Here is a 21,317-nt window from a genome sequence, read left to right as displayed (position 1 = left end):
CAAAGGATGAAACAAATTTAAATAAAACAATTGTTTTTTAATTAAAACATGTATTCCAATACCATAATTATAATTCTAAATATGGCAAAACTTACTAATGCAATATCAGTAAAATACAATAAATTATATAAAATAGATCATTATCAGTAGAAAAATTAAATTGTCCTAAAATGGTTGATATAATTAACTTTGATCGAAGGACGATTGGAAACCATCAGGCGCATGCGTACTTCAATAAGTTCATAGAACAGCACTGCGCATGCGCCTGACGGCTTCTGATACTTTCCAATCATTCGTCGAACAAGGCTAGAATTACTTTATTACTTAAATCACATACAATTATTTTAGAAATTCCATTCTATATATAATCTAATAATCTTGGAAAAATCTGTTGGTGGTCAACAATATTTTGTTTATTGCATATATATGAATAAAAAGAGTATTTAAAATATATATTTTCTTTTCTTCAATATACACTTATAAAAAACTGCTTGATGATTTAACACTACAATGAGCAAACATAATTAAAGATTTTATACTTCGATTCAAATCAAAAACTTGAATGAAATCGACTAAATCGAATTACAAAACATAACTTATAATTAAGTTCTATGTATTGGACTTCCCCAGTTAAACAATCAAAAGCATTTATTGAAACGATTATTATACATCAATATGAAAGTTAAATCAGGAAGTATAATTCATAGACTATACGAAGCTCTGCAATTATAATATGTATATAGATAAAATTTTCTGTTCCTCTTTTAAACATATCCAGTGTATATCTCTAATCACAAGACACATATATGGTAGATTATGCATAGATTTATAAATTCCTGTGCACGTTATGGAATACAACAGGAAAATTTCGCAACAGCACTAAAAAAACTTAACAAGTAACGATGAAAAAATGGTATGATGAATGCCCCATCTGATTACTTTATATAAGTAATCGTAACAACTTCAGGGCAAGTGACTCTTAAATTATATATATATGAATATAATACTTTTATTTTATTTTAAAGTAGATTATAGTTAAGGGACAACCGGAATTACGTCACGCAAAAAATTCCCAATTTTGGTGACGTACGGCCGACGTCCAATTATTCCATTAAAACTATCTTAACGTTAGCATAAATTATTCTAACTTATGATGGGTTAAGATGACGCCATCGTCAATGTGATATCCGTGGTCCCGTTTTCCTGTACGACGCTCTCGCGTGGCGTCGTCGGAATGCCATTGGTACCGTTCGAGTGCTTTTGCTTGTCTTCCGATATGCTTTTTCTCGACGAGTTTCGTCGGCTGCGCGGCTTCCTGTGCACGGGGACGTCGCACGTGCCCTTCGGCACGAACGTCGTCCACTCGTTGGACTTGGCGTCGAGGTATTCGATGGTGTTTAGGAAGTTCTTACCTGTGAACACAAAAGAACATCTCAATGAGGTTAAACAGTATAATTATAATTATAATCGTTTACCAGAGAAGCCGCCGACGGCGTAGAGCCTGTCGCCCACCACCGCCACTTCGACGTTGGCCCTGGGGGTGGTCATGGTCGGACCCTGGATCCAGGATTCGCTCGCCTCGTCGAAGATCTCCGTGGAGTTGAGCGAATGCGAACCGTCCGATCCGCCGACCACGTAGATGCGGCCGTTGAAGACGGCAGTGCCGCATCCACGTCTGGCCGTGTTCATCGGCTTGGCCACGCTCCACGAGTCCTTCTCCGGATCGTAGACTTCCACGGAGTTGAGGCAGTTCCAAGCATCACAGCCGCCGATCGCGTACACCAGGTTCTTCAATGCGGTCACTCCAGCCTGGTAACGACCTAAAAAAGACATTTCGTGCAATGAATTTCATCAAAAATTGGACAAATACGTAAAATAAATGTGAATAACAAAATTAGAACAATTCTCGCCAGTCTGGACAGTGGTTTGAAGCTGCTAAACCTGGTGAAACAGCATGTAAATAATGTCTTAAGCCAAATGACGTATTTACTTAAAGACGAACTTCTTTAATCAACAGAAAAGACGTTCTGCTTCTTCATGACAACGGAAGATGATGTATTGACAAATTCTACCTCACCCACCGTATAAACTTTGGCATGAACTTGTTGAGTATAATGAGGATTATTTTGTTGAATAAATCTGTATCTTACCAATATTAAGCGAAGCGATTGGCGTCCATTGGGACGTTTTGGGGTTATACACTTCGCACTGCTTGATTCCCACCTGTCCGTTCCATCCACCAATGCAATAAATCAAATCATCCAACGTGCACACACCCATGTTACTTCTAGCCAACGACAGTTTCTGGGCTTTGACCCATTTGGTCGCGTTCATGTCTAAAATTTCGACAGAATCCAGTTCGGTCGTTCCGTTGCTGCCGCCAATTGCGTAAACTTTATCATCCAGTACTGCTATCTTGGCTCTGCCTCGGCTTTCACGCATTTGTGGAAGTATCTTCCACGTGTTGGTGTCCGGGTTGTACTGTTCAACGGACCGCAGACATTCTGTTCTATCGTAACCTCCTAAAAGGACAAAAGTAAATTAATTCTCCTGAAAACGAAGAAAAGGTGGCAAATGCCAAGACAGAGTTTAGCAATATGATTTAGTAATGGTACCAGCACATAATTTTTAAGACAGGTTTATGAAGTACCAATGAATTTGTGTTAAGTATTCTATAAAATTACAAATACTAGGATTTTAAAATATTTTAAGTAAAATACTGGAAATTCATAAACTTCTGGTACGTAAGTACTATCAGTGCAGCCCAACTTTAGGTCAAAATCCATACCGCATACTAGGAGCGTCCCTTGGTAGTTAGCACAACCGACAGCACACCTCTGGGAGGTCATGTTGGAGAGTGCGCAGTAAAGATCTGGTTTCTCTTCGCTGACTTGTCGACTTGCGTCTGGCGTTTGCACCGGTGACGGTGTCTGTGGCGTGTTCAGTCTGCAACAGCATGTTTAGTAACCAGAATCTGCACCGTTAACCACCACTTACCTTAATTGTATGGAAAGAGTGCACAACTTGCCGCCCACGGTGACAAGAGCCAAGAAGGAGTGTTCGGAAATGCTGTCGTAGGCGATCACGTTCCAGTCGGGTTCGACCTCGTATTCGAGATCTTCGCCGATTTCCCTGTTGTAAATCAGCACCCTGGGCTTGGAGGGTTGCTGTAGGGCCTTGCGCTTCGGTTTGCCACCCGATGGGGTGTTTTTCATCGACAACTTTTTGTAGTCTTGTACGATTTCCGTGTCGCTTACATCGCCTGAATTGAATCAACGATTAAAATTAGCCGGGGATTGTCGTTAAGCAAACTTACCAGCGGGTAGAATGACGCAATCCTGCAAGGAGTTGTCAATGGCCAGGTACAACATGAAAGTCTTTTCGAACAGCTGATCCGTACTCAGGGTTTCTTCAGTCACCTGCCTTTTAATCCACTCCAGTACCAGTCGACACAACGAGCTCTGGTTCACGTGGGAACGCTCCTCCTTGGACTGGTTGAGGACTTCGATGCGGGCACAGAAGAGATTCAGTAGATTGTTGACTTTGCTGACTTTGGCGAACTAAAAACATAAATGGAAGAGTCAAAAGAGTTCAACTGGGTGTTCCGAAATATAAATACCTCTTTAGCGATGAAGGCGTCAACTTGTTGGATGAATTCTTTGTTTCTGGCGATGCCGGGCAAGGAACGGATCTCAATGCAATTTTCCACTGACAAGTGTTTGATGAGGTGCTGCGCACATATTTTGGTCACCCGCTCCATCTTCAAGTGATTCGCCGCCAGGAACACCGCTTTAACCTTAAAGCAATTTAATTAAAAAATATTCAAAAAAGGCAAGAAACGACTTCTTGACTAAGTAGCAAAATATGTTATGGTATAACTGATATAAGAGAACTTAATATAAATTAACAATTAATAAATTAAAAATGAAACATTTTATAAGAATACTTTTGTAAGTCATTAATATTCAAATTAAAAATTGTATCAGATTGTGAGAAAATTTATTACTAGAAGTTTTTAAGTATAAATTTTCTATTAATTTTATTTTAATTATCTAAATAATCCTTTAATTTACCACCTCACAATACCAATCTATTTTTAAAACATTTTGTATTTTATCTGTTTAGCTTTGTTAAGATAAACGTAAAATAATATATTTGATGTTTAAATGATTAATATAACAACAAAGTGATAAACAATGCGCTTAAACAAACAATCATTCACAGTCAGGATTCTACACATTATACATATTTATTACTACATACTGATTTTACTGTAATAAGACACCAACTATCAAGTTCTGAGATTGGAAACAACGAAATCCTTTTAATATTTTCCATGTTAACTAGTTCAGTTAAATATTATTTTATAATGAAATACATTAAAGAGACAACATAACAAGATACAACATAAAATTAATGACTTAATATTTTTTAGAACTCAATAAATATACAGTGGTGAACAAAGGAATAGTACAAAAATTAAAATTAAACATTATTTTTTCAGTTTTTGCTCTTTTGTCACACATCTTAAAAGGAGGGTGATTTTACTTTAAACTCATACATTAATCTGATTTGATTGACCAAATGAATACCACATTCAAATTCGATTGGCCCCCATAAAGGCTAAATCTAAATCCAATTAAAAATTTATTAAATCTCGATTAAAACACTGAAGACTATCAAATTTAGATAAATTTTAGTTACTAATTAAATTCCACAAATTTAGATATTTCTTTGAATCTATGGTTAAAAACTATTTTAAATAAAATGTAAAAAATACTTTGATTTTACTTCATCTTCTAAAATTGAAATGAAATTATTGGTCCAAACCTTTTTTCAATTGAGTTAATAGCAACATTCACATGTATTATTGAAAGTTATTGAAGACACTGAAATTTTGTGATACTTAAATTAATGAACTAATATTTTTAAATGTCAACAACTATAGAGTGGTGAACAAAGGAATAATATAGACATTAGAATTAGAATTTTTTAGTTTTTGCTCTTTTGTAACACATCTTAAAACCGAGAGTGATTTTACTTTAAATACCACATTTAAATTAGATTGGCCAGAATAAAAGCTAGATTTAAATCCAATTACAAATTTATCAAGTCTAGATTAAAACACCAAAAACTATCAAATTTAGATACATTTTAGTTATCAATTAAATTCCCCAAATTTATATTTTTCAATCCATGCTTAGAAATTGTTTTGATTTAGATCCAAAATGAATAATTGTAGAAAGGTTTATTTACAAGTGGATGAATGAAGCCTCGAAATAACCCCCTTCACTCAAACAAAAATAGTACCTGGCTGTTTTTGCAGTGCAGGGTGGATGTGTAGGCGTAGTCAATGAGGGTGGACATGGCGTTCTGATCGAAGCCTCCATTCAAGGTGTAGGTGACCACGTTCTCGAACCTCTTGGGGTCCTGGTCGTTGGAGAACAGCTCGAACAGATATGCGGAAGCACTGGCCAGGACGGCTCTGTGGGCGTGCACCTCTATGTTGCCAATCTATACGTACAAACAAAAGGCGACAATGAAAAATTGGTTGTCCGTACTTGGTTTTAGGTTTACATGAATTTTTCATTTTTGTACTCATTTTAGATCTGAACATTAAAAAACGGGTTGGACGTTTCGTACAAAGAAAAAAATTAAATAATAAATAAAAGCGATTACCATCACCTATCTTCACGCAATGTTCTGTAAAACAGAAAAAATTAAAACGTTCTCACAACTAGTTGAAAGAACGACAATAGTAATTTTTACTGTACGAAAAAAAGTGATTTGAGAAATTTTTACCTAACTTTCTGTAAAAAAATGTTATAAAAGGTTTTTTGTGCCGTGCGAATAAAATGGTATTATTCCATGGTGATTTTATTTTAAATGTTGACTCAGGTAATACCAGAAAACCGCAACGAATAATAAATGTACGTGATATTTCAATACGAGGCATTGTTCACGCAAATAATTATTAAACAAAACATGTAGATAAATATAGTGGCTGTTGCTATCTTACGTGGAGACATTTAAACGAGGTATTTCTTTAATTGCAACGTTCCCGATCCTGATTCGAGATAAAAGTAAATGGTTTTACATGGCAATAAGACCGGGTTATTCGACGGCACACGCTGGCAATACGGGGTGCTATTAGGGTTTATCTAAATCTACTCTGTATCAGAAAATGACTTAAAAACTACTCACTACTGGTCATTAAAATTGAATTTATGACTGAAGATTTTGATATGCTGCCCAGTAGTGTGTAACTGACCGTGGTCAATAACAATTTTACCGGCTGGTCACTGGGTCCAAAAGTGAATTTAACAAACGAACATCATCATCGGGCACACCGCTATTCGCAGTTCCACCAGCTACCATAACTTTTCTATAATTTCTGTGCTACTAACTAAAACGGGTTAATTATGGAAAAGGAACAGTGTCGACGGCGTGTTTACGGGAACTAGGCGAATAACGCGGGCCGGGCAGCTAGATCAACTGGGTGCAACAGTGACCGGCGGTAAAACATGTCCGATTGCACCACGCGGGTCAGGCACATACGTGAAGAATGACGTCACAGAAGTGACGGTTTTTTCGCATCTTGTTGAGGGCCGCCAGGGTGGTGGACTGGTGGGTCTCGTCGATGAACTCGAGCGCCGCCTCCTCGACGCCGTCCTCCTCGCCCTCGATGTCCTCCACCACGTGCATGTTGTCGTCCTCGTCTTCGGACTGGGGACGCGAGTGCAGTTCCGGCACCGGGACCGAGCCGTTCGGTGTTATCGTGCAGTTGCCTGAAAAATTGTTCGAGTTAATATCGCCTAGGATGCGAGGATGGCGGTTTGGTGCACGTTCACTGGACAACTACGCCGTTTGCGTGAAGTTGAAGGACGGCGCGACGTCGCTCTCCTTCGGGACAAACGAGATTAAACAATTAATGGAATCACGTCAAGTACCAGTTGAGTTTTCCGCTTAGCGAAACCGATCGACTGACGTACTATTGAGACACATTAATGTGACACGTTCGATGGGACTCTTCCCAAATCGATTTGACATTCATGACACAAATGTCCCTTGACACTGACACACGCAGAGTAATTTAGATGAAATATTAAGTGCCGGAATAAGTGGTTAATGTCGTTGCGTGGAATCGCCCAAATCGTTATTGAATAACGATCTTTTTTTTTAAAAAAAGGACAATGAGAAGTTACAGCGAACGTCAACTTTTAGTTATTGCATATGATTAAGTTACATTTATTTTTATTGATCCTTGATATAATCGACCAAATCCAGTTTGTCTCACTTCGAACTAACGAGATTAATCATTGTGGATTTAAAAAACTTAGTGCTCGTTCTAATGGCACGTTTTTATCGTTTTGATTCTATTCCACGTTAGCCTTGCGTGTAAAATTTACAAAGAACATATCACTCATGCAATGTTATTTTTTTTATTTCTTTCCATTTAAGCAATTAGTCAGGAACAAATTTGTAACATATTTAAAAACATTAAATGTCACGTAAGCATGTACAAATTGTACAACTGTAAAATATATATAAAATATTTGATTATATAAAAATTGAAGAAAAAAATTCTACAAAATTGTGAAATCTTAAAATAGAAGAATTCACGAATTAATCATACATTAAAAGAAATTTTTATTAAATGTCTTGGACACATTAAATATTGAAATTTTCCAAAAATAGTCAAAAAATTTTTTTAATTGAAAAAATTGTTGAAATAGTAATTTTTAAACATTTACTCGAGCAACATTTTTTGATATACTTCCTAATTTAACTTATTACCTATAAACTATAAAAGTCTATAAATAAAAAGTAATAATAAATGTACAAATATTTATTAAAATTTGTTTATTAGAACTATAATTAAGAAAACTTGACAAAAATATGAAAATATTAAAAATTATAAATAATAATAATAGTAATATAAATAAATAAAATTTTAAAAAAATATATAGAAAATATGATTTTTTGGTAATTGTTTAAAAGTTTATAAAATTTGGTTTTTAATCATAAATTAAGAGAAATTCACAAAAATTTAAAGTAGAATTTAAAAAAAGGTGAAATATCTAGTATAAAATAAATATAAATAATAATTTATTATAAAATTACTCAAAATTTGTTAAATTTTATTACTGACACTTACAAAAAATACATAGAAAACATGATTTTTTTGTGAAATATTTAAATAATAACAATAAACGTTCATAAAATCACTCAAATATTGTTAAATATTATTATTATTATTAAGAATATACAAAAAATATTAATAAATTCAAAATATTTAATGTCTAATAAATAAAATTACAAAGAATTTAAAGAAAACATGATTTACTTGGCAATTATTTAAATAATAATAAAAATTTGTTTTTCAACCGTAAATTAGGTAAACTTCGCATAATTGTAAATATCGAAATAAATATTAATAATAAAATTATTATTATTATTATTATTATGAATATCCAAAAAAATATTAATAAATTCAAAATATTTAATATCAAATAAATAAAAATTACAAAAAATATATAGAAAACATGTTTTTGTTTGTAATTATTTAAATATTAATAACAATAAAAGTACAAAAGTTTAATATCAAATAAATAAAAATAATATTATATTATAAAATCACTCAAAAATTGTTAAATTTTATTATAGAATAAACGAAATTACAAACAATATATGGAAAACATGTTTTTTTGGTAATTATTTAAATATTAATGACAATAAACGTACAAAAGTTTAATTCAAATAAATAAAAATAATAATATACTATAAAATCACTTAAAAATTGTTAATTTTATTAAAGAATAAACAAAATTACAAAAATACATAGAATACATGTTTTTTTGGCAATTATTTAAACATTAATAACAATAAACGTACAAAAGTTTAATATCAAATAAATAAAAATAAATATTATAAAATCACTCAGGAATTGTTAAATTTTATTAGAAAATAAATAAAATTATAAGAAATATATAGAAAACACGTTTTTTCGTTATTATTTAAATAATAATAAACGTGTAAAAGTTTACTACATTGTGTTTCTCAAACTATATATTAGGGGAACTCCGCAGAATTGTGAAAATTCAAAAAAATATTAATAATTTTAAAATATTTAGTATTAAATAAATATAAATAATAATATATTATAAAATGACTCAAAAATTGTTAAATTTTATTAGAGAATAAATAAAATTTCAAAAAATATATTTTTAAATAATTAGTTGAATAATAATAACAATAAATGTATAAAAGTTTACTAAAATTTATTTTTCAAATTATAAATAATAATAAAACTTCATAAAATTGTAAAAATCATAAATATTTAGTATAAACACAATAATTAATTTAATACGAGATTTTGTATAAAAAAATATAAAAAGAAAAATTAAAAACTAAGAAAAAACTTGTTAGACATTCTAAACATTGCAAAAATAGTCGAACACAGGTTAAAAATATTTTTTTACGTTTTGGTTTGTCATTCAACCAATCACCTGTGGATCATGTGCCCAGAATAATTGATGTCTATTTCAAATACTGGTTGGAGGCCAAAACAATTCAATCAGGCGATGACCAAACTCAATAAACCCAAGAAAATAACGCGAATATCAACAGAAAATGGAATCGAGTGTCCGAGCCAATATAAAATGTGTCACGTGAACTTCCTGACCAGCATCCCACACACGGGACATGTTCCAATTAATATTAGAACCGTTTTTAATTTGCGACAATAAAATTGATTCGGTAATTTGGCAACGAAACTAGTTTTGTTTAGACCTAATTAACAAATAATTGTACACACAGACTTTTGTCTGGTAAAAAGAAGTTGTAACAAACGTTAATTATATTGAAAAAAATAATGTCACGTTCATTTCCAGACGTCCAATTAATAAACCCGTGTAAATTAGCCCACGACAATCCAATTACACAAGTAAAACTTTAGCGTTTGTAATTAACGAGTTGATACGGAGCGTAGTTTGAATAAATCGTGTGAATTAGAAAATATTCGATTTAGTGAGGTCGATAAACTTTCCCGAGATTTACCATGGTGATAACCTTGTGTCGTTTAATACACTCGCCGATTTATTAAAATTTATTAACCGAAAAGTTACCGGTAACATAAAAACGGTATTGGAAATCATTCGGAGGTGTAGAAGGAACGACGAAATATGGCGACCTTCAGTCAGTTTATTTAATTATTAGGAAACTACGTAATAATATTATTAAGACCGACGACACGATTTGGAACTTGATACGTACAAGCAATTTATTGGGATGTTAGTAACACTTGTTAAGCGTGACTGATGTAAAATAATAAATAATACATTTACAACCTGATAAAAGTGTGTGTTTATTAAGTTATAATATAATCATTGAAGTAATCGTCTGATAAAGGCAGAATAATTCAATTAGATTAGCTGATATTGATGTGACATGCACTTTTAGAAAAATTTAAATCATCCACGTGGTCCACGAATTGGGTCAATGTCAATTGACCAGGACGATAGTTGTAACGTCGAGACGAAAAATTTAGCATCCATTGTGCTAATTCTCGCACTGTTGGCACAGACGACGACAGGTCGACGAGAACAAACGTAATATTAGATAACCGCGGTCTATTTAAGAAAAAGACACATCCACTAATAGAAATAACTTCCTGATGGTAGGGTCAGGAATAGGCGACCGTTTTTCAGTGGTTTTAATTAACTTCCGACAATTTTAAAAACGTTGGCCTGGCGTGTAAACACCAGCGTAATCTGCGAGTGCGGTACATAAATCGGTAATTCCCCCGGAGAGGAACGTTTCTAATTTTAAATAATTGTTAAATTATTGTACGTTTACTAACCTATTTAGTGGGGCGTTTGGACGGTTAAAACTTTTGCACGGCACTGAATGCAAAAACAATAATGAATATAAAAAAATGTTAATTGTGGGAAGATTAGATAAGATCTAATTTTATGTTCTTTCAAACTTCTATCACAACAAACACCACCATCAATTAGATAAGATTTGGTCTCACTCTTAATTGGCTGCTTTAATTTTGGGTTTGACGTGTTCATTAATGGTCCATCAGATAAAATTATATATATACGACACATGCAAAAAATTAATTATCTTAATTTTAATATAAATATCTTTGTTTGATGAACCTAGTTTTTTGAGTTCTAAGCTGGGTTTTACGTTCAATTTTGTTTCCATTACTGGGCACCGTCTAGATAAGTCGGTTCTGGTCTAACCAGTTATATCTAATTGGAATTCAACACTATCTGGACTATTACACGGGGTTACAAAAATTTCCTGTAGATAAATGATTTTTTTGTACCAGACCGGACTACAGTGGAATTTGATGTGAATAAACTTTGTGTTTCTGTCTAATAAATAGAATTTTTTGTAAATAATATTCTAATAAAAATATTGAAAAATCCATACATGCTTATAAAATATTAAGACTTAAGATAATTTAAGAAATGTATTAAAATAATATCGATTTATTTGTTAAATTTATTTAAAATATTAAAATTGTAAAAAACATAACATATAATAGATCTGAGAGAAAATTGTCTTGCCTTGATTTGGCTATTAATTTTGATAAATCTAATTTTGAGAGGGAATTCAGTTATTTTGGTGGCTATGTTAAAATTGACATCACAAAATATTATAGATCATTATAGTAGTACTAGTTCCTGAAAAGGTTAAAGTATGTCCTATATTTCTTTTTTTCCTTTTCTTTTATCTTTTTCAATGTATAATTTGTTTATCCATCACTTCATATTAAGAGATACGACAGGAAGATTATGAAAAAAATTATAGTAAATCTTCTTAAAATTAATAATAAAATGTTTTAAATGCCCCTTTACTTAATAAATTATATTAAATATTTTTTTATAAGATAAATTTTCAAATTTCCAAATTTAAAATTTAATAAATTTATGTTTTACAATTCATTAATTTTAAATTAATAATTTCAAAAATTAAAATTTAATAAATATAAATTTTAAAATTTAAAATTTCAAAATTTAAAATTTAATAAATATAAATTTTAAAATTTCAAAATTCAAAATTAATAAATATAAATCTAAAATTAATAAATATAAATTTAAAATTAATAAATTTAAAATTTAATAAATCTAAATTTTAAAATTTAAAATTTAATAAATTTATGTTTTAAAATTTAAAATGTATTTAACAAATATAAATTTTAAAGTTTCAAAATTAATGAATTTAAAATTAATAAATTTAAAAATTCAAAATATAATAAATTTAAATTTTAAAATTTCAAAACAGAAAATTTAATACATTTAAATTTTAAAATTGAAATTTTCAAAATTTAAAATTTAATAAATATAAATTTTAAAATACAAAATTCATAAATTTAAATTTTAAAATTAATAGATTTAAAATTTCAAAATTTAAATATTAAAATTTCAAAATTTAATAAATATAAATTTTAAAATTTAAATTTTCAAAATTCATTTAAATTTCAAAATTTAAAATTTAATAAGTTTAAATTTTAAAATTTAATATTCCATTAGTAGTTTCTATTATATGTCTGACGATCACATTTATTTATTTATTATTCATTATTAGAGCAACTGTTTAAATTATATTAATTTACTGATGTTTTATAATCTATTCTAAAAATTAATTCTAATAATAATAAAATTATAAATGTGTATTTATCAATGCTTCTAAAGTACACTACTTATCAAAAATAACAATTTTAAATCTATAAAATATGTTATGTAGTACATAATACAACCTTATTATTATTATTATTATTAAGAATTATTTTATGTAAAGTTCTTATTTTAATCCAAAAAAGTGAGTTATTTGTGTCTGAGTAAAGATTTTTCTTTGATTTTCAAAAAAAACTACGATTAAACCACTCCACAATAAGTTTGTCGACTTTTTCGAGCATAAATTATAAAATATAAGCGTTACCATTGTAGGGGTTGTCTTTGAGACAGTAAAATATTCTTCCACTTAGAACTTAGGATGTTGTAATCAAGTAAACACCATAAAGTAAATTCTAGGAGTTTCCGGCATTATTCTAATCAATCGATAGTTGGTCCTAGAATTGTTGCCGACAGAGAATGCCATTGGGCCATAAGACAGGTATTATCGGAAAGGAAAAAACCTCGAGGAATTTACCTGCGGCTGGAGAAATTCGACTTACTGAAGTATTTTCTTATTCTATACAATGTTACATTTATTTTTTAGATTGAAGTGTACATAAATATATCAACTTTACTTTAGAATGGAAGAAATTTTTATTGACTAAATATTTAATTTAACATTAATGTTTTGTATAATATTTTTCTGACCAGCTATTACTTGCCCCGTTTCGTTTTTATTAATAGAGGAAAAGACTAACTTAGCAATCTCTAATTGTTTCTCTGACTTGACTTGGTAAGGCTGGATTATAATTTTTTACAGAACATGAAACGGTTTAACTACAACTCATTATTAAATAATTATAATAAGCTAAAAACCTCTAGAAAACAATCGACTCAATGGACACGGATCACTGAAATATTAATGTAAAAAGTTATTATAATTTTGTCCAAGGAAAAATAAAAAATGCAGTTCATTAAAGAATAAAATTAAATTGACCAGCTACATAGTGGACTCAACAATAACAGAAAAAGCAATAAATATTGCATATAGTAGAATCCAATTCAAATAGTACGGTCATATTTTAATAAGTTGCTAGCACTACGGCCAAGTACTATAAATTTGAATGAGCAGAAGTTGACAACAATGTACTTTGTTTGTTTTTTGCAAAGAAGTTAAAATTTTAACTTTGACCACTTGTTTGTCGGTTATTATTCACCTTTGATTAACACAAGGTTAGATAAAACACGACAAAAATATTCTGCTTATTAAAATTAAAGTAACACATAAAAATTCCTTTACTTTCAAAAACAACAGACTCAAGAGAGCTTGTTGGGAAAAAATTGCATCGCATTTATTTATGAATAATAATAATACAGCACGTTCGTAATAACACTAATCAAATCAAATCGACCTGGATTTCACGAAACAAAAAAAAAAAAAAGTCGTAGCACTACATGCTAAAACATTCGAATTCATTGCATCACCGCCAGTTTTTTCCGTCGTAAATAAATCCTAGTGTGCACATAAAACAATTCCGACCGACGACCACGTGAATGTTTACCGTGACGCGTCGTGACGTTGCCGTTCCGGAGTTCCCGATTTTCTCGAAATTACGCAGCATCTCCGATTGAGGGGGTCAGGCAGGGCCGCGGTGGCCCGTTCCCGCCGACCTTGCCGCCGGTACCGAACAACGGTAACGTGTTTGACCAGGCGTCGATCGACAAAACAACAGGGGGGCAAACGTTGAAACGTCGACGGCGACGGGGATGCACCCCGTCCCGTACCTGACGGAGCGAGTATCGATTCGGCTGCGCCGGGAGAGAAGGCGGGAGACGACGGCGAAGGTCGCCGCGTCCTCGACCAGGAGAGTGCAGCAGCAGGAAATGTATGTGTGAGTGAGTGTTTGGGTCTCCCGCACCTCTCGCCACCCATTAATCCGCATCGATTTCGCTTGCATAACGGGGTTGGGATTCGACGTTGCGACCGGTCGGGTTTATATGTCTTTTTGTCGTGCGGCGAAATGCAATTGCTGAAGAAAAAAAAAACGACGGACAATCGCTGATGGGTCAATCGAGAGCGGGGACGCACGAACTGGGAATACGATGCGGCTCTCGTGTGAATCGGACGATCAAAGCGCATTTTATTTTTCTGTTTGGTCGATTTTTGCAGCCCATTGTACAACATTTTTATGGTTTTTAAACACACTCGGGCATTCGGTCAACAGCTGGTCTTTCGATACTTTTTCGTGTTTGTGGGATTAAACAATTTTTAAACAGGATTTCAATCCGATTTTGTTTGCACGAGTTTTTCGATTGACAATTTATTTTATGTTCCAGTTTTATCCATTTTTACATTTTTGTTTTAAGGATGTAGAATTTATACCTCAAAATCTATGGAATTTCCAATATTTATTAACAAATTTGAATATTTACTTATGTTATCAGCTGATCTCTATCGATTCCTTAAATAAATATAAAGTTTGATTATTTTTGTACAGAGTTTTCATTATTAACTAATGAATGGATTTCAATAATTCCATTTTTTACTACTTTTTTAACCAATTTTTAAATAATCTTTTAACACGAAAATTAAGAGTATTATTATTGATATTTTAATCTTAATTTCTTTATATTATAGAAGAAAAAATAATAAAAGAACCTTTGAAATTATGGCATTTTGATAACTATGAGTAATCGAATATAATGAAGTATATTTTTCGTCTTATCTTTCGTATTTTCAAACTTCTATCATTAAAAATAACAGATAACAGAGCAAAACCAATACCTTCTTTACTTTATCGTATAATAAACTCTTTTATAAACATTTTTAGTGCATAAAACCTCGTACATGATAAATATGTTTATGTTTATAATAAATTTACTGAAACAGTTTTGTACTACTTTTGGTACATTTTCCTTATTTTGTGCTATAAGTGAAATTAATTGAAATGAGAATTTGATTTTTTATACACGTAAATTTGTCAATATATTTCACAATTTCTTCTTAAACTAACCAGAAAATAGTTCAAAATAGCAGTACGTTCATGAATGTTGATAATCCGTTTTTTATTGAAGTAAAGTTATGTTACACATAAATCTCAACTGAAAAAACTTTAGTAGCACAGTATTTTATGTAAAAATTAAATGGAAATGACGCATATCTTACTTGTCATTTACAGCTGTTACTCATGGTTTTCTCAGAAATAAGAGAGTTGATAATTATATTAAAATTGTTATAATATAGGAGCCAATATTGAAAATATATTTCCTCTACCCTCATCTAGATTACTTTCCTCCTTTCCTAATTGAAAACATAAACAAGGTGAACATTTTCTTTAAAATTTAAGTGACACTGAAAATAAGGTTTGAGAATTATGGGAAAGGAGGCATACATATTAGATAGTTATTCAAAATTTATGAAAAACAGGAAGTACAGTATACTTTTTCGGTTAAATGAGTGCCTGATAATAAATGTATGTCTATGGATTCAAAATGTTCGTAACAGAGTTTTTATACTAAGAAGTTCACCGTAAACTGGTGCATTTGAGCAGAAATTGAATGAAAATGACGCACATTCTTGATTGTCATTTAAAGCTGTTGTTGACGATTTTCTGGATAACAAGACAGTCGGTGATTATGTAAAAATTATGAAGAAGAATTTATTATTTTTAAGAGTATTACAATTGAACGAGAATTTAATTAAAAGTATAAAAACAACTGTATATACACTTTTATTGGTATAAATAATAAAGATAATTAATATTATTTACCTATATTTATCGAATGTTTGATACTAACTATATGTTTATGAACACAATTTTTTTGTAAAAGAAGCCTCTATACCTTCAATTTTCTGACAAAATATTTGAAAGACTACAATTTGCTTAACATCATTTTGGGAATATTACAAAAACGAAGGCTAACTTTAAAATACCTTTAACATTTTCTTACAGCACTGAAAATTTTACCCTGAAAAATATGTTTCAGATATACGTATCAGATTTCTGAAAATTAATTCTAAGAAATTAATTTTAAAAATAATGTTTTTTACCAACTTTTTCATAGATGTAAATTTTTATAATTATTATCATTTTCCACAATACTAAACAGATTAAATTTCATTTAATATATTTAGTTTTATTATTGTTGATTACATATAATTAAGCAGTAAATTTGTTTGTAGAAAGATTTGGAAACTTTAGATTTTAGATAATACGTATAAAATTCCCGAAAATTAATTTTAAAAATCATGTTTTGCCAACTTTTTTCATAGATTTAGATTTTTATAACAATTATTATTTTTCACAATACTAACACTTTTTCATATATTTAAATTTTTATTATTATTACCCTTTTCCACAATACTAAACAGATTTAAATTCATATAATATATTTAGTTTTATTATTGTTGGTTCAGAGAGCTTTGGAAAATTTAGATTTTAGATAAGACGTATCAAATTCCTGAAAATTAATTTTAAAAATCATGTTTTTTCCAATTTTCTCATAGAATTAGATTTTTACAATCCTTTTTCCCGTTACTAAACAGATTTAATTTCATTTAACATATTTAGTTTTATTATAGTTGATTACCTAAAATATAGTTAGATAGTAAATTCTCTTGTAAAAAGATTTGAAAATTTTAGGTGTTACATAACACTCATCAAATATATGAAAATTAATTCTAAGAAATAAATTTTAAGAATTATATTCTTTACCAACTTTTCATACATTTATATTTTTATATTAATTATACTTTTTCACAATAATAAACAGATTAAATTTCATTTAATATATTTAGTTTTTATTATTGTTGATTATCTATAGATTTAGATTTTAGATAATTATCAAATTCTCGAAAATTAATATTAAAAATCATATTTTTACCAACTTTTTTCATAGATTTATATTTTAATAATAATTATCCTTTTTCACAATACTAAATAGATTTAATATCATTTAACATATTTAGTATTATTATTTGTGGTTATCTATAGTTAGGTAGTAAATTTACTTGCAAAAAGCTTTGGAAAATTTAGATGTTAGATAATATGTATCAAATTTCTGACAATTAATTCTAAGAAATTAATTTTAAGAATTATATTTTTTACCAACTTCTTTCATAGATTCAGATTTTTATAACAATTATCCTTTTTCACAACATTTAACAGGTTTAATTTCATTTAACATATTTAGTTTTATTATTGCTGGTTATTTACAGTTAGGTAGTAAATTTGCTTGTAAAAAGCTTTGGAAAATTTAGGTGTTAGATAATATGTATCAAATTTGTAAAAAATAATTCTAAGAAATTCATTTTAAGAATCATGTTTCTTATCAACTTTTTTCATTGGTTTAAATTTTTATTATTAATGTCCTTTTTCAGAATAGTAACAAATTTAACTCCATTTTACATATATAATTTTACTATCGGTGGTTTTCTGTAGTTAGAAAGTAAATTTGTTTGTAAAAAGCTTTGGAAAAATTAGATGTTAGGTAATATCTCAAATTTCTGAAAATGAATTCTAAGAATTAAATTAAAATTTTTAATTTTAAGAATCATATTTCTTGGCAACATTTTTCATAGATTTAGATTTTTAAAATTATTACCCTTTTTCAAGATACCAGAAAGTAAAATAACTTGTTAAATTGGAAAATTTAGATGTTAGATAACACGTATAAAATTTCTGAAAATTAAATTTAAGAATCATGTTTCTTATCAACTTTTTTCATTGATTTAGATTTTTATAATATTTATCTTTTTTCACAGTATTAAACAGATTTAATTTCATTCAACAAATTTAGTTTCATTATTGTTGGTAGTAAATTTGTTTGTAAAAAGCTTTGAAAAATTTAAATGTTACGATTGATAATACGTGTCAAGTTTCTGAAAAATGATTAATTCTAAGACATTAATTTTTTATAATAATTAATCCATTTCATTTAAAATATTTAATTTTAAAATTTTCTAATAGTTTTCTAGAAAATTGACTGGCAGAAAAGTCATGGAAGTAATGCTCAAATAGTTTTGCATCCACATACAAAAAACCAATCAAAACCATTGACAATACAGAAGGACACCAAGCAACTGAATTCCCTCAATATCCGCAGTTAAAAATATTACACATGTTTGACTTGGCTCGAGTTTCTCTTGTAGAAATAGTAATAATAAAAAACCACACAATTGCATTGCTAAAAATAAATTGGCGCTAAATCACTTCTAATTGCCGTCCGTCAATTGCCATTTAACATAATTGTCGACGGGTTGTCACCCGGACACTTTCTGCCAATATCCACCGTTCCGTCGAAGAACCGAGCCTCCTTTCACTTATTAAACGGCTTGGACTAGCGCCACCGGCATTATTTATCGTCCGGCGGGTGCAACGATCCACCGCTTTATGAATCGAACAAATTCGCATTATTGTCATGCCGAATTTCTACGCCGCACCTAACTATTAAAACGTGAATGGATTAACAATCGTCGGCGAATCTATGCAAATCAAAAGCCTTAACCTGAATTAAAACTGATCCTTCGATTGGGAACGAGGTATTTCGGTTAGTTAAAAAGCAAATCTGACGAAAAATCCAAAGTGCAAAACAGCATGTGATCACTAGTACTTGACTTTTAAATTTAGAAGGCACTAATAAACAAGCGAATTTTGTTGTGTTCTACGTGTGATCAATCATGAAATGCATAATTGCGCTATATTTAAACGCAGGAAACTGTTCCATTTAAAAATCGTACATTAACTGCATGCAAAACGGAAAAATATGATGGTTTCTTGTAGAAATTTTGCTAAATATGTTCATTAGTCGGGTGAAAGTGGACGTGCACATCCTTGTTGGCGGATTAAAACCGGAATGGTGGTGCTAAAAATTATTACAGATTAAGTATCCTTTAAAATATTGAACGTGCGTACAAATAAATTCGTTATCAGGAAGTGAATTGTCCAGTGATAACTACGCAATTAAAAATGTTTCTAATTAAAACTAACTAAGTACAGTGGATGGTCAAGTCAATGATGAACCAACAATAAGACATTTTATGCACTAAAACAATGATTGTTGTTGTGCTCATTTTATTAACAACGCCATCAAAAAACTACTGACATAAATTATTTGTAAACTACATGAGAATACTGTCCATTCTAAACATTAGTCAGCATTCCATAAAGATACTTAATATAATTATAATTTTTTGCTAGCACCTAAATAATTTCCACCACAAAAATAAAAACCACTTTCATATCGGTTCTTTTTATAAACAATACCAGTTGGCAACACGATTAGTTATCTGATTAAAGTCGACACCGTAATAATAAATGTTTTATTAATTTTTTTTTTAGAAAATCTGGCTTTCTAAAAATTTGGAAAGCATCCACGTAAATTCTGCCTTAATAAATAAAAGCGTCCAGCGTTACGTCTTGGCAACCAATAGAAATAATTTGAGAGTTTGTTATAAAATATGTCAGGAAAGTTTTGGTTGAAATTGGGCAGGTGGTGGTCCACAAAACTGGCTCCTATTATTCATTCGACTTCGAGAAAAGTGGAGAGCTGATCGAGGAACGTGTTGTCCAGCGAAACATGTTAAGCAGGTAAACGCACAATCGGGCACACATCTAGAAAAGCCCGCTACCCCCGTCGAACCCCAAAGGCGACCGGTGGAATTCCAGCACATCCTCCGGTCGTCCGATATTGAGGAGGCGGCAACGGGACAGAAAACAAATCGACTTACCGTTCATCGTTTTAGCCATGATGGTGTGTTTGTGTGTGTGTGTGGCGTGAGTCGGGGGAAAAATCTGCAAGAAAACTCGGCATGAGCGAATGGTAAACAAAACGCTGTTGCGCGAATTGTCCGACGCCGAACGCTTTCCGGTAAATGCGGACGTCTGTGGGGCGAACGGACGCGCGACACGCTTCAATCGTGGCGGATTTACGTGCGAAACGGCCCCCGCACGACTGTCAATCGGGCCCGTCGCAACGGGTCCGCGATGTTTTTGATTTTTGGCGAAACATGTGAGTGCGCCATGGTTTTCGCCAGTTTTCTCGATATTATCCGGATTGTGGATTGAAGCGCGGTCGCGCGCCGTTGCGTTACTTACATGTTTTGCGCGCACGGAAAACTTGGGGATTTCCACTCGCCAGTCACTGTTATAACATACACGTACTGTAATTTAGCACTTTTACATGAGAAATGTGACCGCTCAGAACAACTGCCATATTACAAGAAACCGCACGCATGCGCCGATGGTATCATCACCGGAAAGGATTGTTGGTCGGTCGAGGTTTTCTTTCGCGTTTGCTTGGCGTTTCGTCCTCCGGCGCACAGATGGCGCCACGATATCATTGTCGGTGTTATACACACAATTTAATATGTGGTTGTTGAACTATTAAAATTACTTTGTTTGTTGACAAAATGAGGAAATTTTCTAGAGAGAATAAACAAGTGGGTCGCATAAATAATTTGGGGTGTTCTAGAATTGAAGACATTTTGATTTATAATATTAGTCTCTCTGGGGGCTGCCTGCCCCAAAAATAAACCTCTAGACTCCGTTAAAGAATATTTACAGATATCCTACTATTCATTTTACAATTTCTTTAAAACTACACAAAAATTTAATAAAATAATAACAGCTATTGTCTTTCATCTTGTCCACAACTATATTCAACCATGAATATAAAAATTAAAAA

At 31.0% G+C, this 21,317-nt stretch overlaps 1 protein-coding gene across 3 annotated transcripts; it reads right to left on the bottom strand.

The window, feature by feature from the left end:
- Window positions 1-437: 437 nt before the first annotated feature.
- On the bottom strand, window positions 438-20,857 carry LOC109609511 (influenza virus NS1A-binding protein homolog). Of its 3 annotated transcripts, XM_020026172.2 has the most exons (11): window positions 20,729-20,857; window positions 20,362-20,425; window positions 6,559-6,788; window positions 5,311-5,514; window positions 3,620-3,796; window positions 3,317-3,560; window positions 2,998-3,262; window positions 2,789-2,946; window positions 2,151-2,522; window positions 1,476-1,820; window positions 438-1,412 (listed from the first exon to the last, which is right to left on the bottom strand). In XM_020026172.2, exons 2-11 carry the CDS (start codon window positions 20,378-20,380, stop codon window positions 1,159-1,161), a joined length of 2,268 nt encoding a protein of 755 aa, XP_019881731.2. In that variant the 5' UTR covers window positions 20,381-20,425; window positions 20,729-20,857; the 3' UTR covers window positions 438-1,158. The 3 variants fall into 3 exon arrangements, with proteins under 3 accessions (XP_019881731.2, XP_049818009.1, XP_019881732.2); XM_049962052.1 differs by lacking the exons at window positions 20,362-20,425; window positions 20,729-20,857 and adding an exon at window positions 10,862-10,879; XM_020026173.2 differs by lacking the exons at window positions 20,362-20,425; window positions 20,729-20,857 and having other exon boundaries at window positions 6,205-6,697.
- Window positions 20,858-21,317: the final 460 nt, after the last annotated feature.

The sequence above is a fragment of the Aethina tumida genome, chromosome 1 (assembly GCF_024364675.1).
Source record: "Aethina tumida isolate Nest 87 chromosome 1, icAetTumi1.1, whole genome shotgun sequence".
Lineage (NCBI taxonomy): Eukaryota > Metazoa > Arthropoda > Insecta > Coleoptera > Nitidulidae > Aethina > Aethina tumida.
The sequence above is the reverse complement of the archived record's forward strand: the minus strand, read 5'-3'. Positions and strand labels throughout refer to the sequence as shown.

What these genes read in the sequence shown, in the direction of transcription:
- LOC109609511 (XM_020026172.2), bottom strand. An exon ending in TTGCGTCATTCTACCCGCTG is followed by an intron (nt 3,263 to 3,316) that starts GTAAGTTTGCTT and finishes GATTCAATTCAG; the next exon opens with GCGATGTAAGCGACACGGAA. An exon ending in ACTCTTTCCATACAATTAAG is followed by an intron (nt 2,947 to 2,997) that starts GTAAGTGGTGGT and finishes ATGCTGTTGCAG; the next exon opens with ACTGAACACGCCACAGACAC.